Source organism: Panthera leo, chromosome D1 (assembly GCF_018350215.1).
Source record: "Panthera leo isolate Ple1 chromosome D1, P.leo_Ple1_pat1.1, whole genome shotgun sequence".
In the NCBI taxonomy this organism is placed as follows: Eukaryota; Metazoa; Chordata; class Mammalia; order Carnivora; family Felidae; genus Panthera; species Panthera leo.
In genome coordinates, this window is record NC_056688.1 from 110,793,904 (window position 1) to 110,814,605 (window position 20,702).

At 59.4% G+C, this 20,702-nt stretch overlaps 1 protein-coding gene across 1 annotated transcript; it reads left to right on the top strand.

The window, feature by feature from the left end:
- Nucleotides 1–8,423: 8,423 nt before the first annotated feature.
- Nucleotides 8,424–15,292, top strand: GAL (galanin and GMAP prepropeptide). Its single transcript, XM_042905957.1, has 6 exons — nt 8,424–8,566; nt 8,755–8,835; nt 9,512–9,566; nt 12,842–12,928; nt 13,178–13,255; nt 15,023–15,292. Exons 2-6 carry the CDS (start codon nt 8,755–8,757, stop codon nt 15,091–15,093), a joined length of 372 nt encoding a protein of 123 aa, XP_042761891.1. The 5' UTR covers nt 8,424–8,566; the 3' UTR covers nt 15,094–15,292.
- Nucleotides 15,293–20,702: the final 5,410 nt, after the last annotated feature.

Consider the following 20,702-nt stretch of genomic DNA (forward strand, 5'->3'; position numbering starts at 1 on the left):
TCATGCTCTGTCTCTCTCTGTCTCAAAAATAAATAAACGTAAAAAAAAAAAAAAGGGGGGTTTTCAACTCATACACAGATATACAAATGCTCACGGTGGTGTTATTTACAATCGCCAAAAGGTGGAAACAAGCCAGCGTCCGTCGACTGATGAGTGGATGAAAACGTGGTCTATCTCTCAAATGAAACAACACTCAGCCACAAAAGGCATAAGGCACTGACCCACGCCGCAACGTTAAAAACATTCTTCTCAGTGAAAGGAGACCAACACAGGAGGCCACGCATCGTGATTCATTCGCGTGAAATGTCCAGACCAGGCAGACGGAACAGATGTCCCCCTCACGGCTCTCAGAGGGAAGGCGCCCCCCCGACACCTTGACCTCGGACCGCCAGCCTCCAGGACCGAGGACGAGTTCCGTGCCATTGCGTGAGCCACAAGCTCGCGGCACTCGGTTCCGGCAGCCCCAGCAAACGTCCCCCTTGTGGGATGAGCAAACATTCGAGTGCGACAGCGCCCGGCCGGGGGCTGGGGCGAAGGGTCCTTCGACTCTGGAAGGGGGCCATACAAGGACACAGCCTCTCCAGGCGGGAAGGGGGTGTTCCCAACAAAAGTGGGAAGGTGCACGCCCTGAGTACCCTGCCCCTCCGGCTCAGTCTCCATCACCTGCTTCTGGAAGGAGCCTGCACGAGAAGTCCATTTCATCCCAGGACGCTGGGATCCCAGTGAACGTCCAGGACCCAGGAAGGTCATGGGGGGGGGGGGGCCCACACAGCAGTGCAGCTCCTGACCGCAGAAAGTTCATTTATTTTGAGAGAGAGAGAGAGAGAGAGCAAGTGGGGGAGGGGCAGAGAGAGGGAGGGAGAGAGAGAATCTCAAGCAGCCTCCACACTGATGACACAGAGCCTGACGTGGGGCTCGATCCCACGAACCGCGAGATTGTGACCTGAGCTGAAGTCGGATGCTTTTTTTTTTTTTCAATTTTTTTTTTAACGTTTATTTATTTTTGAGGCAGAGAGAGACAGAGCATGAACGGGGGAGGGGCAGAGAGAGAGGGAGACACAGAATCGGAAGCAGGCTCCAGGCTCTGAGCCATCAGCCCAGAGCCCGACGCGGGGCTCGAACTGACGGACCGCGAGATCGTGACCTGAGCCGAAGTCGGACGCTTAACCGACTGAGCCCCCCGGGCACCCTGCTGTCTTTTTTCTAACTGCATGTACAACCAGAGTGAAAACAGAACCACCTGGAAGAACGCACACGCCTAATTGCAGAGGCTCCTTCTAGAAGGGTGGATGGCAGGACTGACGTCTCCTATTTTAAAAAGCTTCTTTAAAAACTGCTATGATTATGGGTGACTTTTCCGTTTTATGCTTTTCTGCCGGTTGCAAATACAACACCTCTGACAATAAGCACGTAAAATAAAGTAACTCCACACTGAGCCTACGATGGAAGACGCACTCTCGTTCAAAAGAGCCCGGTCCCCATCCCGCATTCCTGGGAGCTGCAGAACTGCCCAGCCTCGGATCCGGACCCTTCTAGACCATTGGTCAGTACCAGTCAGGGTCCTGTGCTGGCTGACCTCTCGCCCCCACGTCCCCACCTTGTTCACAGTTCACAGTCACCTGTGAAGCTGGAAGTTTACAAGGGAGGGAGGGTGGATGACAGATTCAGGCCACACAGCTCCTGAATGCTGAGACGGGATTTAAGCCGCCACCGGCTCCTTTCCCTGTTCTGACGGGTGACCGAAAATGTCTCTAGCACCCCACCCCCGAACCACTTTGGCCAGTGAACCTTCCCGAGGCAGGGGCAGCTGACCCCCGCCCCCAGCAGGGACTGTCCCTCGGGGACGGGATCACCAACCCCTGAACGAGTGGATGAAGCTGCGGGGGGCCGGGGGGGGGGGGTCCTCTTCCCTGCTCTCCCAGGGATGTAAATCGAAAGTGACTCTCAGTGCCCAGTGCCTTTTAAGGGACTGATTCAATTCCTGTCCACCCATGAGCTGCCCACCAGCTGGACACTGTCGCCCCCTGACAGGCTCAGGGCCGCATCAGGCTTACACTGGTGCCCACGGGGTCGGAAAATCACCCGGTTCTGGGTTTACAGAGACGCGAAGCAACACGGGGCAGGTTCTGACAGAGTGGGGGTGGGGCGGGGAGGAAAGAGACCAGCGGGTTAGTTAAAAACAGGCAAAGCGAGGGGCGCCTGGGTGGCTCAGTCGGTTCGGTGTCCGACTTCGGCTCAGGTCACGATCTCGCGGTCTGTGGGTTCGATCACGATCTCGCGGTCTGTGGGTTCGAGCCCCACCTCGGGCTCTGCGCTGACGGCTCAGAGCCTGGAGCCTGCTTCCGATTCTGGGTCTCCCTCTCTCTCTGCCCCTCCTCCATTCATGCTCTCTCGTTCTCTCTCTCTCTCAAAAATAAATAAACATTTAAAAAAAATTTTAAACAGACAAAATGAGTCACTGCTGCTGGAAGTCTAGCAGAGGCTCCCCTGGGGTGGGGGTTGGGGGGTGACAGGTAGTGACAGGAGGGGCGCGGGGCCTGGGAAACTGGGCTCGTCCCAACCCAGGGCTGGTAATGCTGTGTGTCTGGGCAAACAGCCAGCTCAACACTCATTTGTGCACCTTTTTGTATGTGAATTATTCTTCAACTAAAGGTTTTTAAAAATGCTTATCGTTCTGAGGCCCCTTAAAGTATTTTGGGTCCCTGAGGGGCAGGTGGGAGCGCCCTGAGGCTGCTTTTCTGCGTAGCTCAGGCTCCCGGGAGGAGGTGTCCCCTCACTTCTGACACGGCCCCTCCCGCTTGGCCCCCCGGCTGCCTGCCCTGTCCCTCAGCACCCACATCCCATTAGCCAGATGGGCTCCCACATGGCCCTAGGGGTGCTGCCCATGGGCCTACGGGCCAGGAAACAGGTGCAGCTGTCCAGGGCCTGCAGCCGCGTCACCAGCTTCCAGCCCCCCAAGCGCAGACAGCTCTCCCCTTCCTCCGCGGTCAGCGGCCAGAAAAACACCGAATGGGGTGAGTCACCCCAGGGCACAGATGGGTCCCCGGAACCAGATACCAGGAGCTCCTCAGGGTGGGCTCGCCGTGGTGCGTGGGGAGCCAGGGACGTGGAAGAGACCAGGCGGGCGCCCCCGCTTGAGAGGCAGGAGCCTGGAGCCCAGGGCAGCGGAGGAGTGAGCTGGGGGTGGGGGGTGCAGGAGGGAACATGCTGGGGGGTGGGCTTAGGGTGTCAGCTGATGCTTTAAAAGGTGCCGTCTGCATTCTTCCAGTGACCCCAGGCTTGGCTCCACACTGTCCCCCCGGGGAGGTGACAGCTCTCACGGCCAGCGGAGGGGGCAGGGAGGGCAGGGGTGTTCCTGGAAACCGTCCAGCACCAGGACGGCTGCAGACATCCTCACCGCGAACCCGACGGCTGCCACCCCACTGCGCCCCACAGAAATGCGTCCAACTTGCCCTGAGAGAGCCCAGAAACGCCTGCGGCCTCCCCATCAGCACTCTGCGCGAGGGCAGCCACAGCGCAGGGAAGGGGATGTGGAAAGTTCTGGACTGATTGCGCTCTCGGCTTATGTCAAAGTTTACAGAGGTGCACGATCATGGACTGGGCAGAGCCCCGCTTTCAGCCCCGCCGGGAGACCCCATGCCACCCCCTCGGTCACAGCCCGGAGCGAGCGGCCAGCGGGAGGTTCAGAGAGGGGGGCTCCTCTCCCCCCCGCCCCGTCTGCACCCTTCGCAAAAACGCCTGATCGAGTCTACGGACGAAGCAAGCCGATCTTTCCGCGCGTCGTGACCTTTTAACAAAGTCTGTTGAAGAACCAAACACATACAAACACCCATTCGCTCTCGCCAGATCCTTACCAGGCTGCTATCGTGAAGGAGCATCCCAGGACTTTTCGTGCGGACCGCGCTGACCCCGGTGGGCTTGAGTAGGGGCATCTAGAGACCGGGAAGGAGGGTCAAGGACACAGACATTTGCAGGGTCAAAGAAAAGCCCCTGTTACATCAAGTCACTTCCTCGTGTTTTCAAGGGAAGACAGATGGTGGTGGGGTCGCGTCACCTTCTCTCCCAAGCCTGGCCTTTCCGGGGCCCTTCTGGCCACCGCCCGTTCCCTCCCAGGGGGCCCAGCCCTTGGCTTGTCAGTATTCACGAATTCATTCATGAAACATCTGTTGACTGCTTTGGGTAAGACGCTGAATGGGATGGGAGTCATTGCAGCCACATACAACAGAACCCCTCCCCCAGTGACACTGGCTTAAATGAGAGAGAAGCTCATTTCTCCCTGTTGTGAAACAGGCCTGAAGGGTGGTGGCCCCGGGGACCCACGCTCCTCCAGTGTCGCCGTCGTGAAGGGTCATCACCTCGCGGCCCAGAATGGCTGCTCCGGCTCCAGCCCTCCACCTGGAATGTGCTGGGAGCCAGCTGGCCCATCCTGTTCACCTGCCAGGTCAGGCGCCCCGAACCCACGGCCCCCCTTCTCACGATAACCTGTAGGATTGTGTTGTGTGCGGGTCTCCCTGGACCGTGGTCTCCATGAGGGCAGGCCGGGCGCCGGGGCCAGCGGCATCCCTCCTTGGGGTGCACGGCCGAGGTTTGGCCCGGACCCTGGCTCTTTCTGCTTGTCAGACTGGGTTGGTTTTTGTGGGTGGCGGTGAACGGGGCTTCTAAGGGAAGATGGGCCGGCTCCCAGCACACGGTAAAATTATGCTTTCTGCTTGATTTCCATTACTCTAATGGTGACCCATTTTGTCTGCCACACACTGGGCCGTCTTCAAGATGACAAGTTGACAATGACTCCCATTGGGTCATGGCTGAGCACACAGAGCCCATTATAACGCTGGCTGTGGGACCCAGAACAGCTTGTGCGGGGAAGCAGTGTCTGTCATCCCAGGGGCGCCGTCTCTTTGAACGCGTCCGCGGGCCCGGGGATGTCACCGTGCCCCGCCACCGCCCGGCTCTGTCTGCAGCCTTCCCCGGGCCTCCCAAAGTCTCCCCGGCTGGGGTCACCGGCCACTTTCCAGGACGTAGGCACAATCCCCTCGCCCAGGATCTGGGAGGACGCGGGGCGACCCCCAAGTGGTGTCCTGGCGAGAGCCCTCATGAATTTCGAGGAGGCACATTTGTTTCGAGTTCCTGTGTCTAAATTATCCGTCCGTTACCTGGAGTCACAGTACCTGTGAAGATTGCTTATGTTTGCTTACGATTTTTCTGTGAGACGCCTGGAAAAAGTGGCCACAGGACAGATATGTGGACGTTCTTGTTCCCAATGAGTTGTGGGGTCAACACCCTCCCCCGGGGTTAGTGCCCAGCGTCCCCCACCACCTGGCTGCACCTGCGCCCCTCAGCCCCAGGGCTCCGCCTCCAGGAAGGTCTGGGTGCTATCGGACAGACAGACTGACGGCCCCGCCTAAGCCCCACCTAAGCCAGTTCCCAGGGCCGAGAACACTGTCCCCCTCAGGGCCGCCTTCTCCCCACTTGCCACCTGGGTTGGGTGCTGGCTCCCTGGTCAGGCCGCTCGGCCCCAACCTGCCTGTGGCCGAGTTTTCTTTAGGATCCGGGTGGACGTACGAGACTCACATGCCGCGGAGAGGGCACCTCTATACCCGTTCACCTTATACACTTGCAGGAACGAGGCTGACTTAACGGCAAACTGTGTCTTTAATAAAGACGCTCTTACCGGAAAAACTACTGTAAAGTTTCTTTTAAAGTAGGAAAGGGAGGGGCGCCCCCGGGTGGCTCCGTCGGTGAAGCGTCCGACTTCCGCTCAGGTCAGGATCTCACGGTTTGTGGGTTCGAGCCCCACGTCGGGCTCTGGGCTGTCAGCTCAGAGCCTGGAGCCGCTTCGGATTCTGTGTCTCCCTCTCTCTCTGCCCCTCCTCTGCTTGTGCTCTGTCTCTCTCTGTCTCTCAAAAATAAATAAATGTAAAAAAAAAAATTGTTTAAGTACATAAATAAAAGTGAAGTTAAAAAGGAAACAAAAAGAGTGCATCAACCCAAATGAGAGCAGTGGGAAGCTGAACCGAACAGTCCTCATTTTCCAGCCCATGTACGGGATGGGCTTGGAGTCTTTCTTAATTAGTCCCAAGGACCCTGGTTTATAATTTCTGCTTCTCCAGACAAAAAGGCTCCTTGACGAAGTGAGCTGAGTTCAGAAGGTCACTCGACCCGCGCCAATGGCAGGGGGCGCCTCACCAGGGAGACCGGAAGGAGGCAGAAAGAAAATGGCCAAGATACACCGGGCGCTGGGATGTCCTTGTTCTCAGAAGCAAAGTGAGCGTTCCAGAGTGACAGCGCATGCCTCCAGCGGTTGTCAAGAGATAACGGCATTTCTCAGTCAGGAGTCTGTCCAGGAGACCCCTCACCAAGTCGGGTCTCCCCAACGGCACCCCTCCTCGCCTTCCCGCAAGCCAGGGTGGGCACTCAGCACCCCAGGCGAGGGCCCTGCTCCTTCCTGCCCAGCCGACTGGCCTTGACCCGAGTCCCCCAGGGCCCCTGGGTCTTTCCGTGTGCAGGCGTCCAGGCAGAGGCAAATGGCTCTCCCGCCGTGTGCACGAAGGGTCAGCACTCTAAAATGTAGGATGCCTGCCGGGTGGCCTCATCGTGATTATCTGTCCTGTGTCTTGTTTGCTCCAGGGTCCCCAGTGACGTCAACCAACCTAATACCCGGCTCGGCGGGTGGGGAGAGGTTTGCAGCTCCCCGGTAAGTAACTGGGGCCACCAGGCACCGACAGGCCCGCGCTGCTGGGTCGGCCACTGCTGAGGACTTCGGTGGCCGGCCGCTGGCCAGCCAGGAGGGGGGAGGAGCTCGGGCCAACCTTCACCTGATGGCCTCATCCTTCCTTGCAAGCCTGGAGGAGCCACTCTCGTCCGTCCCTTGATGTCTGTGGGTGGGGGAAGGGACCGTCGGGGCCCGGCCCAAACTAAGGAAGCATTCCTGGCGTGCGCCAAGGAGAGCCTTACTCCGGCGTGATGTCCTCGCACCTGCCACAGGACGGCCTCTTCCTCCTGCTCTGCCCGCCTGCCCACCGGTCGGCTGGTCTCGCTCTGGGTTCCCCAGACCCCCAAAGGCTCAACCACTACCTGACCCTGCTCAAAAGAGTTCTGTGTCCTGGGCCCAGGAGCCACGAGGGACAACAGCAGGGACCCTTTCTGAGACAGACAGGGTCTGAGACAGACCCTTTCTGATTTCCCTGGCCGGTTTGCCCCTTTTTACCAAGACAGGACAGGGGTCACTGGGCACCAGAGGCCACGAAGCCAGGCCCGCAAGCAGGCCCGCCCTCCCCCCATGAATGGCTTCTGAGGCTGAAGCCACACTCCAGCCGGGACGCATGTCTGCAGGGGAGGGGGATCCTGCTCCTTGCCCTACCTCACCCCTGCCCCAGGACCACCCAACCGGGCCTAGCTCGGACTGAGGGCTTGCCCAGGGGTGTGTGGCACGGGGGCCCTCGCCCCTCCTTCTGCAGCGGGGGAGTGCTGCTTGTGGGTGGGGGCTTCGCTCCCCTGCTTGGACCTGGGGTGGGGGGCGTGGGGGGTGGGGCCCACCACCGCAGCAATGACCCGGGCCATGGGATGTTGCGAGCTCTCCCCTACGGGTTTCGGGGCTCCCCGTTCAGTACACGGGGGCTCTCAGAGGGGTGACAGAGGCTCTCCCATGGTGCAACGGCCCCAGTGGGGTGATGAAAACTTGTGGGGTGATGGGTGTTCTCTGTAGGGTGATGGGGCTCTGCAGGGGTGATGAGGGGCTCTCTGCAGGGGTGATGGGGGCTCTCTGCAGGGGTGACAGGGGCTCTGCAGGGTGATGGGTGTTCTCTGCAGGGGTCATGGCGGCTCTGCAGGGGTGATGGGGGTTCTCTGCAGGGGTGATGAGGGGCTCTCTGCATGGGGATGGGGGTTCTCTGCAGGGGTGATGAGGGGCTCTCTGCAGGGGTGACGGGGGTTCTCTGCAGGGGTGATGGGGGCTCTCTGCAGGGTGATGGGTTTCTCTGCAGGGGTCATGGGGGTTCTCTGCAGGGGTCATGGGGGGTCTCTGCAGGGCTGATGGGGGCTCCGCAGGGGTGATGAGGGGTTCTCTGCAGGGGTGATGGGGCTCTGCAGGGGTGATGGGGGTTCTCTGCAAGGGTGATGGGGGCTCTGCAGGGGCGATGGGGGTTCTCTGCAGGGGTGATGGGGCTCTCTACAGGGGTGATGGGGGCTCTCTGTGGGGTGACAGAGGCTGTCCCGTGGGGTATGGGGGCACTGTGCCTTTCCTGCCCCTCCAGCCACGCCACCGAACCACTCGCAGCCTCCTCTGCAGGAGCTGAGCTACCGCCCCTCCCGCCACCCCCGGGGGGGGGGGGGGCACTGCAGGGGGGAGGGGCGGAAGGCGGGAACTGAGCCCCGTGACGCTGCGCGCGGCATAAATAGCGGCGGCGGCAGCCGGGGCCGCGGACACGTCGAGGGAGCCCAGCCGCCGCGCTTCCTCCCCGCGTTCCGAGGCCGCGCGATGCGCTGAGCGCCCCGGGCTCTGCCAGACCCGACCGACCGACCGCACGCCCGCACCCGCCGCCGCCCCGGGACCCCGCCCCCGCTCAAGGTACGGCGCGCCCCGGGGGGTGGGGCAGCGGGAGGCGACCCCTGCCTGCTGTCCGCGCCCCTCCCGCACTGGGCCCTCCCGGGGCCCTTCGCCCCTCCCCAGCCCCCCAGCCCCCCAGCCCCGGCCGCCCGACGTGCGCCCCGGGGCCCCGCTGCTCGCCCCACGCCCGCCCCGCGCCTTCCTTGCAGATGCCCGGCGGCTGCGCGCTCCTGCTCGCCTGGCTGCTCTTCGCCGCGGCCCTTTCGGCCACCCCGGGGCTCGGGTCACCGGTGAGTGCGGGACGCGTCCTCCCGCTCCGGGGCAGGGGCGCGGGGGCTGGGCAGCCGCCCGGGAGCGGGGCGGCGGGCGTCCTGCAGCCCAGGGCCGGGGTCCCGCGGGAGCGCTCCCCGCTCCTCCTGGGGGGTTGGGGGGGGGGCCGCCTCTGCCGGCGCACGACCGGCTCCGGGCTAGAAACCGGTGAAAGCTGGAGGCTGCCAGCAAATCTCATTTCATTCCGTCCAGGAGCGGGCCACCACACGTGCCCTCCACCTGGCGTGTCCTCAGTGTGGCTTAGAAGCAAGTTGGGTGCACCGTGGGTTCCGGGCCGGTGGCTCTAGAGTGAATTATTTGGTGAAGCCAGGAGTCCTGTTTTCAGGTCGAATGTAGCATATGTGGAGGCAAAGCAGGGATTTCCTGCAGCCCCGGGAAGCGTATGCGTTTTCCGGATTCCCACATCATGCGTGGAAAGCCTGGTGACCGGCCTTGAATGTGCGTCTCGCCTTCACGCACTATTGTGTGTGTGCTTGTAAATTCCGTGATGGTCTGAGGCACCCCCGACAGCTTACCACCGTGGGTTACCCTGCCAGAAGCTGCCCGGGGGCTCCCATGAGCCCCTGCAGCCTGTACCGGCCCCAGCCTGGCCATCTGACCCCCTTTTCTCCCCCCCCCCCCCCCCCCCCCGCAAAGGTGAAGGAAAAGAGAGGCTGGACCCTGAACAGCGCCGGCTACCTCCTCGGGCCACGTAAGTGACGGTGCGCGACACGCTCCGAGGGCTCTGCTCCTCCAACGCCCGGAGCCACTTGTGCTGACCCTGCCCCTGAGAGCCGCGAAGCCAGCCACGCTGTGATGCTGACTCTCCGGTCTCAGTCAAGGGGAAGTGGGGGCTCCGTGAGGCTGTGAGCAGGAGGGGGGGCAGCTGATTCCAGTAGTCGCCGCGTCCACAGTGGCGCCCCTTCCCGCGCCCCGAAAGGCAGCCCCGGCCGGCCGCCAGCCTCCTGCTCCCCCTTTATTTCTGTCCCTCAGCAAATGGGCAGATGCCTGGGGACCTCTGACCCCATCTGCCCCTTCTCTTTGCCTTGCTCTGTCTTGAACCTTGACCCGTCCTGCGGCTTGCGGCCAGGCAGACCCTGGGCACCCTCCTCTTGCCTCCTCCACCGCCCCTTTTCCCTCAGGGCTGCCCCCGCCCCACCCCCAAACCTCACGGGGTGACCAGGGACCTGTGCATCGCCGCGCACAGCCTTGCCAGCCTCCGCTCTGGACATGTGCCCAAGCACCGTTCCTTCTGGAAGCCTCTCCCTCCTCGCCCTCCTGCCCTGCACCCCGACGTTGCCCGGGCTTCCCCAGGTCACAGCCCTTGAAGGCGGACCTTCCCTCGGGGCTCTGTTCTGGGTCCTCTCCCGAGTCCCTGCGCCTCCCTCGACACCCCCATCCCCCCTCAGCGTCACAAAGCACAGGCCGTCTTCGGCACTCAAGCCCTCTCTCTGTCGTGTTTTTGGAAGCCCCGGATGGGAACTCCCAGATGGCCCCAGGACAGTTGAAACACGCTCGCCCCGTGCCCTGCTCCAAACCTGTCCCCTCGCCTGCGGGCCCTCCCCAGCCCACTGCCATCACCAGGACCCCTCGTGGCGCCCTGCTCTCTGGGGACGGACGGTCAGTCATCCCGTGTGGCACAGGGCAGGACTCAGAGTGTTACAGCCTGACCAAAATGCCCCGTTGGGAGACGAGTGGCGAGCAGGAAGAAAGCCGAGTGTCAGCCGGGGGCCCGGTGACCCACACGTGAAGGTCTCCCGGGGCGTGACTGGGGCCGGGGCTGGTGGGCAGGGGTTTGTACCCGGCTGCACGGAGAGGCATGAGATGCCCACAGCCCTCGCCCCGGGCCGTAAGTGGAAACGGGTCAGCTGGTCCGAGTCCCGATGTTCCCCCAAGGGGCCTGCCGGCCGCAGTCGGCCTCGGTAGCACTTTGCTTTGAAAGCTCAAATCTGGGCGGGTGGCCGATGGCAGGGCACTTGCACCAACTTGCCGTCGCCCACCAGGGTGCCAGGCCGCCCCGGGCCTTAGCTCTGCGCCACGAATACTCAAGCTGAACCGTGAGGCCGGGGTGGGGGGCTTGCGCGTGTGGGGAACACACTAGAACCCGGGCGTGCGGCTTCACCCGCAGCCATCAGTTCCCAGAACTTGCCAGGCTGTGGGTGGACTACTACTGAGTGTCCTGTCCTTGACGTGCCACCGCGGGGACACGGTGTAGCTTCAGTGCCTTCACGATGCAGAGAACCCGGTGGGTCTGGAGGTGCTGGGCCTTCACACGCCCCTCGTGTGGCAGCTGCTTGTGGAGAGGCCAGTGCTCGCTCCGGGCTGTGGGACTCCTGGCAGGAACAGGGGGCAGCAGGCTAGGCCTCCAGCCGGCCCCAGCCCCGAAGAGGACAGCTCTGGGACCTGCGGGCTGCGTGTGTCCCCTCTGTCCGAGGGGCACCTGCAGATTTTAATTATCCTAAAGGAGGGGACGAGGGAAGACCTTTCACCCTCCCTCCAATCGCTTACGCACTTGCAGTTTCAAATTCGCAGGCAGGGCTGGTTTGGGGACAGCCTTAGATCTTAAAAAGAAACAGAAACAAACCTGTTTATGAACTGCCTAACGTCGCAGGAAAGGAGGCGAACAACTCGGTTCCCACCAGAGCAACTAGGCGCTTAGCTCCTAACCCCACCCTGAGAATACAGACCTCCTGCCACAGAGGGTTGTCCGATCGCCTGGGGGATGCTTCCGGAAACACAGGCACAGAGAGGACAGAGACGAGCCAGCCGGGGCCACAGGCAGCGTCTCTGGGTGCTCTGGTCTCGGGTCAAAGGCAAGGGCAGGTCCCCGTGCGGTCCTGTCGCTGCAAGGGGGTTGGCCTCGCCTGCCGGACGGACAGACGGGCCCAAAGGGCTCGTTTCCCCGAGCCCTTTGGGACCCTGAGCTCCGTCCCTCGGGAAGCACCTCGTCTCTGTGCTTCTGGCCCAGAGGAAAGGAAGGCCGTTCACCGGAGATCTTTGCTCGTGGTGCCTCAGAATGTTGAAACTGCGTCCGTCAGGAAGATGTGAGTCCTGAGGCAGGACCCTTTTACCATCAAGGTGGTGTCTCTGTCCGGCTGGGTCACCAGGAGCTGGACATCCAGACCGGCTCGTGGGTGCGCCCCGTTCCGCCAGCGCGGGCCGCGTCCCGGCCGCCGCTGCAGACGGCGGGGCCCTGACCCGGCTCTAGGCGCCACGCGAGGGTCGCCCTGCTTCTTCCCGCGTGTCGTGCCATGAACTCCGGACGGACTCCGGCTCTGGAGGAAGGGGTTCATTTCGTCTTGCTCGGCCTGTAGGTGGAGCCCCCTGCTGCCTGCCCCCGTCGCCCCTTCACCTGCGCTGCCTCGTCGCCCCGAATCAGGCGCCTGGCCCCCCGCTGGACGCTGGGTCAGGACCTCCTGCTCTCTTCCCGAGTTTCTCAAGGGGTCGCTCTGCTTGCAGTCCCTCGTCTCACACCGCCCAGCGCACACAAGCACACGCGTGTGCACGCACCCTCAGCCCCCCTGCTTTCCCCTCCCTCTCCCCCTCTGCCGCTGTCCCTGGCTGTCTCTGGCCGCCTGGCTCCAGTCCAGCTGCCACAGAGGTCTTTGAAAGATAAGTCTGTTTTCAGGGACATAGGACCCCAGCCCCTGCGGTGTCCCCGAGAGACAGTTCGGGCGCCGGCGCCCCCGGGACCCCCCGGACGCTCCCCTCGCTGCACCTGTGGGCTGTGCGCCCCCTCGCTCCCCTCCTGTCTGGGTGGGCTCCCCCCTCCGGCAGAGTGCCAGCACCTGGGGGAGATCGTGCCTCTGGCCCTGGCACGAGTCCCTAGCTCCACAGAGAACGACCTTCCTGCTTCTATGGTTTCCCTGCCGTGGCTTTATTTTTTCCGTGTGTGTTAGATTATACGCAGCCAGCGCGTCCTTCTCTGGGGCTGGGGCATGTGTGACTGTAGGGACGATGGTCAGGTGCTTTCCTCTCTGCGAACAGATGCCATTGACAACCACAGATCGTTTCAGGAGAAGCCCGGCCTCACTGGCAAACGGGAGCTCCCGCCCGAAGACGAAGCAAGGCCAGGTGAGCGAGCTGTGGGTCACATCTCCGTCCGCCACCCCCAGGGCACGCAGGCCCCTTGGCCTTGACCTGGCTCTCCCCCCGCCCCCCCACCGCCCTACCTCCCCGCGGTGCTGAGCAAGGCCCTGCGGGGCGGGAGGGGTCACGGCCAGTGTGTTGACTTCCAGATGCCCAGGTCTCCGCAGACGGAGAGGTGAGGTGCAGACCACCGTGGGGCAGGTTTTGCAGACGCGGATTCTTTCTGTTTCCTAGGAAGCTTTGCCAGGCCGCTGTCCGAGAATGCTGTTGTGCGCACGATAATTGAGTTTCTGACTTTCTTGCGTCTCAAAGGTATGTGAAATATTACTCGTTAAAAAAATTTTTTTTTAATGTTTATTTTTGAGAGAGAGAGAGTGCGTGTGAGCAGGGGAGGGGCAGAGAGAGAGGGAAACACAGAATCCAAAGCAGGCTCCAGGCTCCCAGCTGTCAGCACAGAGCCTGATGTGGGGCTCGAACTCTCGGACAATGAGATCATGACCTGACCTGAAGTCCGACGCTTAACCGACTGAGCCACCCAGGCGCCCCAAAATATTACCAATGTCAATGTTTTTTGGGTTTTTTGTTTTTTTCTTTCTTTTTTTGAGACAGAGAGAGAGCATGAGCAGGGGAGGGGCAGAGAGAGGGGGAGACACAGAATCCCAAGCAGGCTCCAGGCTCCGAGCTGTAAGCACAGAGCCTGACTCGGGGCCCGAACTCACGGACCGTGAGATCATGACGTGACCTGAAGTCCGATGCTTAACCGACTGAGTCACCCAGGCGCCCCAAAATATTACCAATTTTAAAGGCCACCTCTTGGAACCCCACACACATGAAAAACCTGCCAGAAAGGGCTTCCGTAGAATTCCCTTGGGGAGTAAGTAGCCCCCCCCCCCCCCCCCGCCCCCCACCACATTCCCATCGCCAGTGTTGGTCAGAATTGCTGGTGGTCCCAGCACTGTCCCCGGAGAGGGACCCTCGACAGGAAGCAGGGGAGAGGGAGGCCCCAGGTCCCACCCACTCGGCTGGGGCCACACTTGGTGTCACGGTAGCAACTCCTGTACATTTTAGGGGCCACGGCCCCTTGTAGGCCATCATAAGCCGTCCTGTCAGCCTGGTGAATTAGTTCGCCCGTATTTCCGATTCCAGTCTTTCTTTCCGCAGCCTTCCCGTAGGACAGGCTGCCCTTCCGTCTGATGACCTCCATCCCGGGTCTGGTGTCTTCCGGGGGTACCACATGCCACGAGGCCTCCCTGGGGGCCCGTTTCAGCCTCGCGCCTCTGCCTTGTGTGGCCGTGCGGGCGACAGTGAGCAGTGACTGCCTTCATCACACAGCCCCGGGGGTCACACTGCTCGCCGGAAGGCGCCAGGACAGAGGACAGAGGTGGCAGTGCCCTGGGAGCGGAGCACAGGGGACAGGGACCGGGGACAGCAGGGGACACGGTTGTCACGTTTTGCACTTTACCGTTTGTTGTGAGTTTGGCCAAGACTTGGCCGGGACCAATTCCTGGGTCGTGTTTTGGTCTGTGTGCTTTCTGGCTGCGCGGGTGGCCGGGGTTGAAGGGGTTCAGGTGGGTGTGGGAGGGAGGAGGTGAGAGGCCTGCGGCTCCTTCCTGAGAACCGCCCGTGGGCAGGGGGACCGTGGAGGACGCGGCAGTCCCAGAACCCAGAACCGAGTTCGCTCCGTCGGAGCCCCGCCGAGCGTGCGGAGAGCTCCTGCCGGAGAACATCCGGTGGTGACTTTTCCAGCAAGGGGCAGACGGACTCTTCCAGGGGCTTCCCGTGCTCTGCTCTGTTAGGTTTCGAATTTTGTCACGCACAACTGCATTAGGAGACACTGCTTTTTATTACCCCAACGCGGATTACACGCCTTTAAATCATGGTTTGAAAAGTCTGACCGTTTCAGGTGCATAAGAGGTGTGAGACTTAACGTCGGTAAAGGGTGCGGAGTGGGATGGGGTGTGCCCGATCTCGGGTGTGATCCTGGGAGACCCCCGGGGAGCGGCCGCAGCGGCTCGGGCGTGTGGGCTTGGAGCGCCCGCTCTCTCTGGGGCTCTACCCAAGCGCGCTCCTTCTCTGCAGAGGCCGGGGCCCTGGGGTTCCTGCCCGACCTCCCGCCCGCAGCCTCCGCAGAAGACTGGAAACAGCCCTGAGGAAGCCCTCGAGAATGTTCCTCCGCACGATGTCGCTTACGGCCAAACTCGGACACGACGGATGGTCTTGTGCCAACTTTCGTGGGGTGGCCAGTCCTGTCTTCTCTGCCCTGATGCTGTGCCGTGTTATTGCTGTTAAGATTTTTGTTTTCCCGTTTGATAATTATTTTGAGTGGCAAAATAAAAGATAGCATCCGCTTTCGATGGTCATTTCCGTGTGTCTGTCTTGTCACCCCTGCCACCGGGGGTGGGGGGGTGGGGGGGGGCATTTAAAAGATAAGACCTGATTATAATCCCGTGCGTCAGACAAGAGTTTAAGCCCAAATTCTACCGTCCAGAGCGTCCGTGAGACTCCGTCTCTTATCATGGCGAGGGAACGTGTCCAGGGAACACAGAGTTATCTCGGTTTTCAGCCGAGTACAACATAATTACGCAGGTGGGTCTGTTACCGACACAAACACAGAACCGAACTCCTGCCCGCAGGGAGCTGGTGCTTTGAGAGATGGAAACAGAAAGCCTAAGGCACCCCTGAACATGGTCGATGAGGGAATTCTCCGGTGCTGGCGAAGGTCCCGGGTGAGGAGGAGGACGAAGGAGACCCAGCAGGGTGACGGGTTTGACAACAGTGTTGAAATCACGCGGCCAGGGTATGGAGGTCGGGGTCCTAAAAGTCTTAACTGCCTGACCGGTCAGGAGACGTGTGGGGTTCAGTGCTGCGGGAGGGACAGCTTGTGGGGACAGCACTGCCAGAGAGGCAGGGCGGGGAGGGTCTCTGGGGCAGAAACAAAAAGGTCACACAGAAGGTGACCAAAAGGTCTCGGAAGATCCGAGAAGAAACTGGATGGAGATCCCCAGCCTTTCTGTTCCATTAAAGGGCAACTCGGGGCTCTTTAGCGTTTGCCAGAGCAGCTGTGCGGGCACCACCGGGGGGACCCAGGCGGCCCGCGGAGTCTGGAAGCCCACCGCGTCCTCCCGGCTCCCCCGGGTGACTGCCACACGCAGCCACGCGTGAGAGTTGCCACCTAAAGACGTGCCTGTAGGCCAGTCATCCAAGCCGCGCTGGCGGGCACAGAGCCCTCGCGTCCCTCCCGGACTCCGTGAGGCCGCCATCCCCCAGACCCCGAAGCTGGGCCCCACGGCCCCTGCCACCTCCAGGTGGTTCCACGACCCCGTCAGCCCTTCCCGCCCCTGCACGTGCCGGACTTGGACCCAGGTTGTCCTCTCCCAGCTCAGGGCGGGAACACGGCCACCAGGCCGTCTCCACGCCGGGCCGGGCCATATCCCCGCCCCTCACTATCCTCCTCCTCCTCCCTCTCTCCCATTCATTTCCCTTTTGTTCTCTCCAGGAGAGCCGGGGCGGGCTGTGATAAGGTCCCCTCCCTAAGGAATGTGGTAAAAAGAGATCGCAAGATAAGGGAAGGCAACGTGGCTCTGTGCGTAGGTGACGTCCCTCACGACCCTGTAACAAGAGAGCACCCAATCCGACCGTACGTCTCCACGGTACCCGTATATGGGAGACGAGAAAGTTGAAAATGCATAAAAGGCTACACCACACGGCGGTGTTCGGGGTAGTTTCTCTGAGATACAAACCCTCTGAGCCTGTGCCGGCAGGAATAAAGTTGCTTCCTGGGAAGGAAAGCCTCGGTGTCACGACTCTCCGTGCGAGAATCCTGCTACGCTTCCGGGGGGCTCGTGTCCGGGATCTGGAGACCGTGCGTTTCCAACCGCTTTGCCGCCGGGGTACAAAGCTCGGAGCACCGGGACAGGCAGCCTTGCCTGGGGCCAGCGGACCAGACCACTGGATCCGCAGACTAGCCCTCGCGGGGCGCCGGGGTCAGGACCCCGTGTGTGCGCGATGGAACCCGTGAGGCCCAGGAACCGGCTCCGGGAGCACAGCCTGTCAGACTGGTAAGCACCCGGTTCGTCCGTTCTGGTAGGCCTGCCCCGAGAGGCAGGAGGGGAGCCTGATCACCTCCCAGAGTTGCCTGAGCAGTTCATAAGGAATAAGGAACAAAGCTGCGACTCTGAGCCGTTGGGCGGTGGGTCGGAGTCGCCGTGTGACTGTGCGTGGGGACTTCTCTCTCATTCATTTCCTGGGCCAATGACTATGATAATCAGAGCCAACTGTCCCTGGTTGGTCTACCTCAAACTTTGTCTCGTAGTTTTCATGGGTGAAAAGTGATAGTTAACTTTGTCCCGTGGTTTTGATGGGTGATGGTTAAGATAGCTTTCAAAGTCTTTGGTAACCTGAAACGGTACACTTCTGCCTGCGTGATAAATTGGGATTGAATTCATTGGACACCTAATGAGATAAGAGGCTAAGGCACTAATTTCCAGAGGTAGGTTTGTGCTTCTGATTTATTGCGAAAAAGGACTATTTGGGTCTTACAACCGTGCTTCGTGCTTTGTGAAGATTTTACTATGGAAAATCTGCTTTGTGCTTAGTTGAGACATTTAGCGTCTAAAAAAAAAAAATTCTGATGTAACAGTTCACAGTTGGTTACTGCTGACCTTTCACTGGAGACTAAGGTTCCTAAGAGTTAAAATCCTGCTAAATGTAATTAAGACATAAAACTAAGGAAAGTAAGTCTGTATGTAAAAAAGTAGCAGATAGGTAAGAAAGATATAAAAAATGAAAATACATTTATTTTTGAGAGCGAGTGTGAGCAGGGGAGGGGCAGAGAGAGAGGGAGACACGGAATCCGAAGCAGGCTCCAGGCTCCGAGCTGTCAGCACAGCGCCTGATGAAAGGCCCCAACTCATGACCTTCGAGATCATGACCTGAGCTGAAGTCGGACACTTCACCGACTGAGCCCTCCAGGCGTCCCTAAAAATGTAATTTTTGTTGAAGGTAAAAGAAAGTAATTTTGTCCTGAGATGGTTGTTTGGAGTAAAAGGGCTTAGGTCGATATCTGAAAGCAAAGCAAAGTTGTAGAAGGTTTGTGAAGGGAAACCTTTAGAAAGAAATTTTATATGTGGCCAGGACGGACGAAGGTTAAAATGAATGGATTTTAAAAGTACACTGCTATAAGATTAAAATTCTGCTTTACTCTCCATTAAAAAGGCAATGTTTTCTTGGATTGTTGGTATGCTTTTGATTTAAAAAAAAAAAAAAAAGGTGAACAAAGGATGTTCCCCTCTTTTGTCTGCCCAAAAAGATGGGGGAAAAATATACGATTTTAACTGAAGGGCAGGACAGCAGGACAGCATGCCCTTTTGAGTTGTTTTACTCAAGCCTTGGTTGAAATTGCCCCTCCTTTGATCTAAAGGTTGGGGAGACGGTGACGTCCTCGCTGCCAGCCTCCAAATGCTCCGTACCTGTGTTCTTTCTAGCACAGGAGTGGATGCCTGGGCCCGATGAGGGATAGATAACGACATATATAAAGGGCTTTTACTGGGATACACAGGAGCCATCTTGCTACACTTAGCCCAGTGTCTGCCAGTTTGGAACCACCTAGATACTCTAAAATGGATATCCACGTGGCTGGAACGTGTTTATGTGGGCGCTGCTGAAAAAAGGCAAGGGAATAGACCTCGACTTTGGCCCTTTTAGCCCCTTGACGACCCATTTTATCCTTACAAAAAAACATGGTTTTCACCAGCCTTTTAAAATATATTTGTAAAGAGGCCAAAATAAAATGACGGTGTCCTTCTACAACCAGGGAAGGCTTACTGGGTCACGGTCAATACCCCCAAAGTCCCACAGGCGGAAAACGGCGGAATAGGAGAAACCAGGGGGACAAGGTCAGCTCTCGGAGGTAGGGTCAAGCCGGGGTAAGAGCGACTTGCTCCCGGCACCTCCCGAGACTGACAAAGTTTTTGGCTGCCGGTCGAACAGCCAGCCAAAACTCAGGGCCAGGAGCTGTGGCTTCTCCCGGCCCGCTGCGGCAAATTAAGATAAGGGACGCCTCTTCTCTCTTTCCCTTATAGATGGGCATATTCCCCAGCCAAGGCCAACACTCCTTTGGGATGCGTTCTGAAAAATCGGGTTGATCTTGATCTATAAACTCCGAAGAAAAAGCAACTCATTAATTGTCACGGGGCTGGAGGTCCTGCAGGGAGCTTGCTGTTTCCTACTGGGACTCGGCAGTTCGACCCCAAGATCCTAACTGGGACTACGACCATCTCACTGAGAAATGGTATCGCCCCCGCTTCCAGGCTGGTGCTTTAGGGAAATTAAGGAGGTCTAAGGGTAAGCCCTTAAATTATGCTAAATTAGCCACTGTTTCACACACACAGAAGGAGAGCCGGATGGCCTTCCTGGAGAGGTTGAGGGAGGCTCTCATTAAATATATCTCCCCTGACACCCCTGAGGCTGAGATGATTTTAAAGGACACATTTGTCACTCAATTGGCCCCAGATAGTCAGAGGAAGCTGCAAACATTGGCAGTTGGTCTGGAAGGGACCCAGGAGGAGCTCTTACCAGCTGCCAATCGGGCACATTACAACCGAGATTAAAAACAAACAAACAAACAAACAAAACCAGTAAGCGGGCGTAAGAAAAGTCTGAGGCCTCAGTCGTGGCCTTACGCGCTATGTCAGACCAGACTTCCCGAGGTCCTGGCCCCAAATGCCACCCACTTATGTGGCCAGTCTCACTGGAAACGAGACTGCCCTCAGAAGGGACAACAGCAGTCAAAGCCCCACCAGCCATGCCCCTTGTGTGGAGACAGTCACTGGAGGTCTGAATGCCCTCGGGGACCTCTATCTGCGAGGGCTCAGATAACCAGTGTCCCTGGCAGGGGACTGATGGGGGCCCGGGGCTCTTCGGGGTGGCTCGACTGCCTGTCGGAAGCCCGGAGCCTCGGGTAACTCTGGAAAACTCCGGTAACTGAAAGTCCGGTTCATTTCCTTCTTGGTCCCGGGGCCACCTTCTCTGTCCTCCTTTCCACTCCAGGCCAACCCTCCAAATGCAGCATGACGATGAGGGGCGTCTCCGGGAAACTCATAACTACATTTTTCTCTCGGCCCCTGGGATGCATATGGGGAAAACTAATTTTTTTCTCATTCTTTCTCGATAAGGCCAGAGAGCCTTACTCCCTTGCTAGAAAGGGACATTATAACTAAATTGGAGACGATGAAGCCACTAACTCCAGGACAGATAAACGATGATGAGAGTTGGGGGGAATTACCGGAAATTGTAGGCTGGAGACATCAGGGCTCAGAGAAGAGCTTGCCCGCCGTGTCAACTATTAAAGGAGACTCCATCCCACCCACCCTCCCAAGGAAATCAGCCTTGTGGACACTGTCTCCTGCCCTCGGGATGGTTACCGACAGAGCAGGGCAACGACCATCACCGGGCTCACAGATCCGGAAGAGCATTCAAGTCCCGCATCGGGCCTTTCATTTAGGGAGAGAGAAAACTTGCCAAGTGGCCCAAAGGATGTTTCCTGGGGAAAACTTGTCAAGGACCGTTCAGCACGTAATACCAGCCTGTGAAGTAGGTCCTAGAAACAACCTCTCAACCACAGGCCGGCAGTCAAAGGACTGGAGGCCATCGGGAAAGGTCGGCAATTGGATTTCACCCCTATGCCCAGGTCAAAGGGGTCTCGACATTTGTTGGTATGGGTTGACACTCTTACTGACTGGGTGGGGGCCCTCCCCTGCAA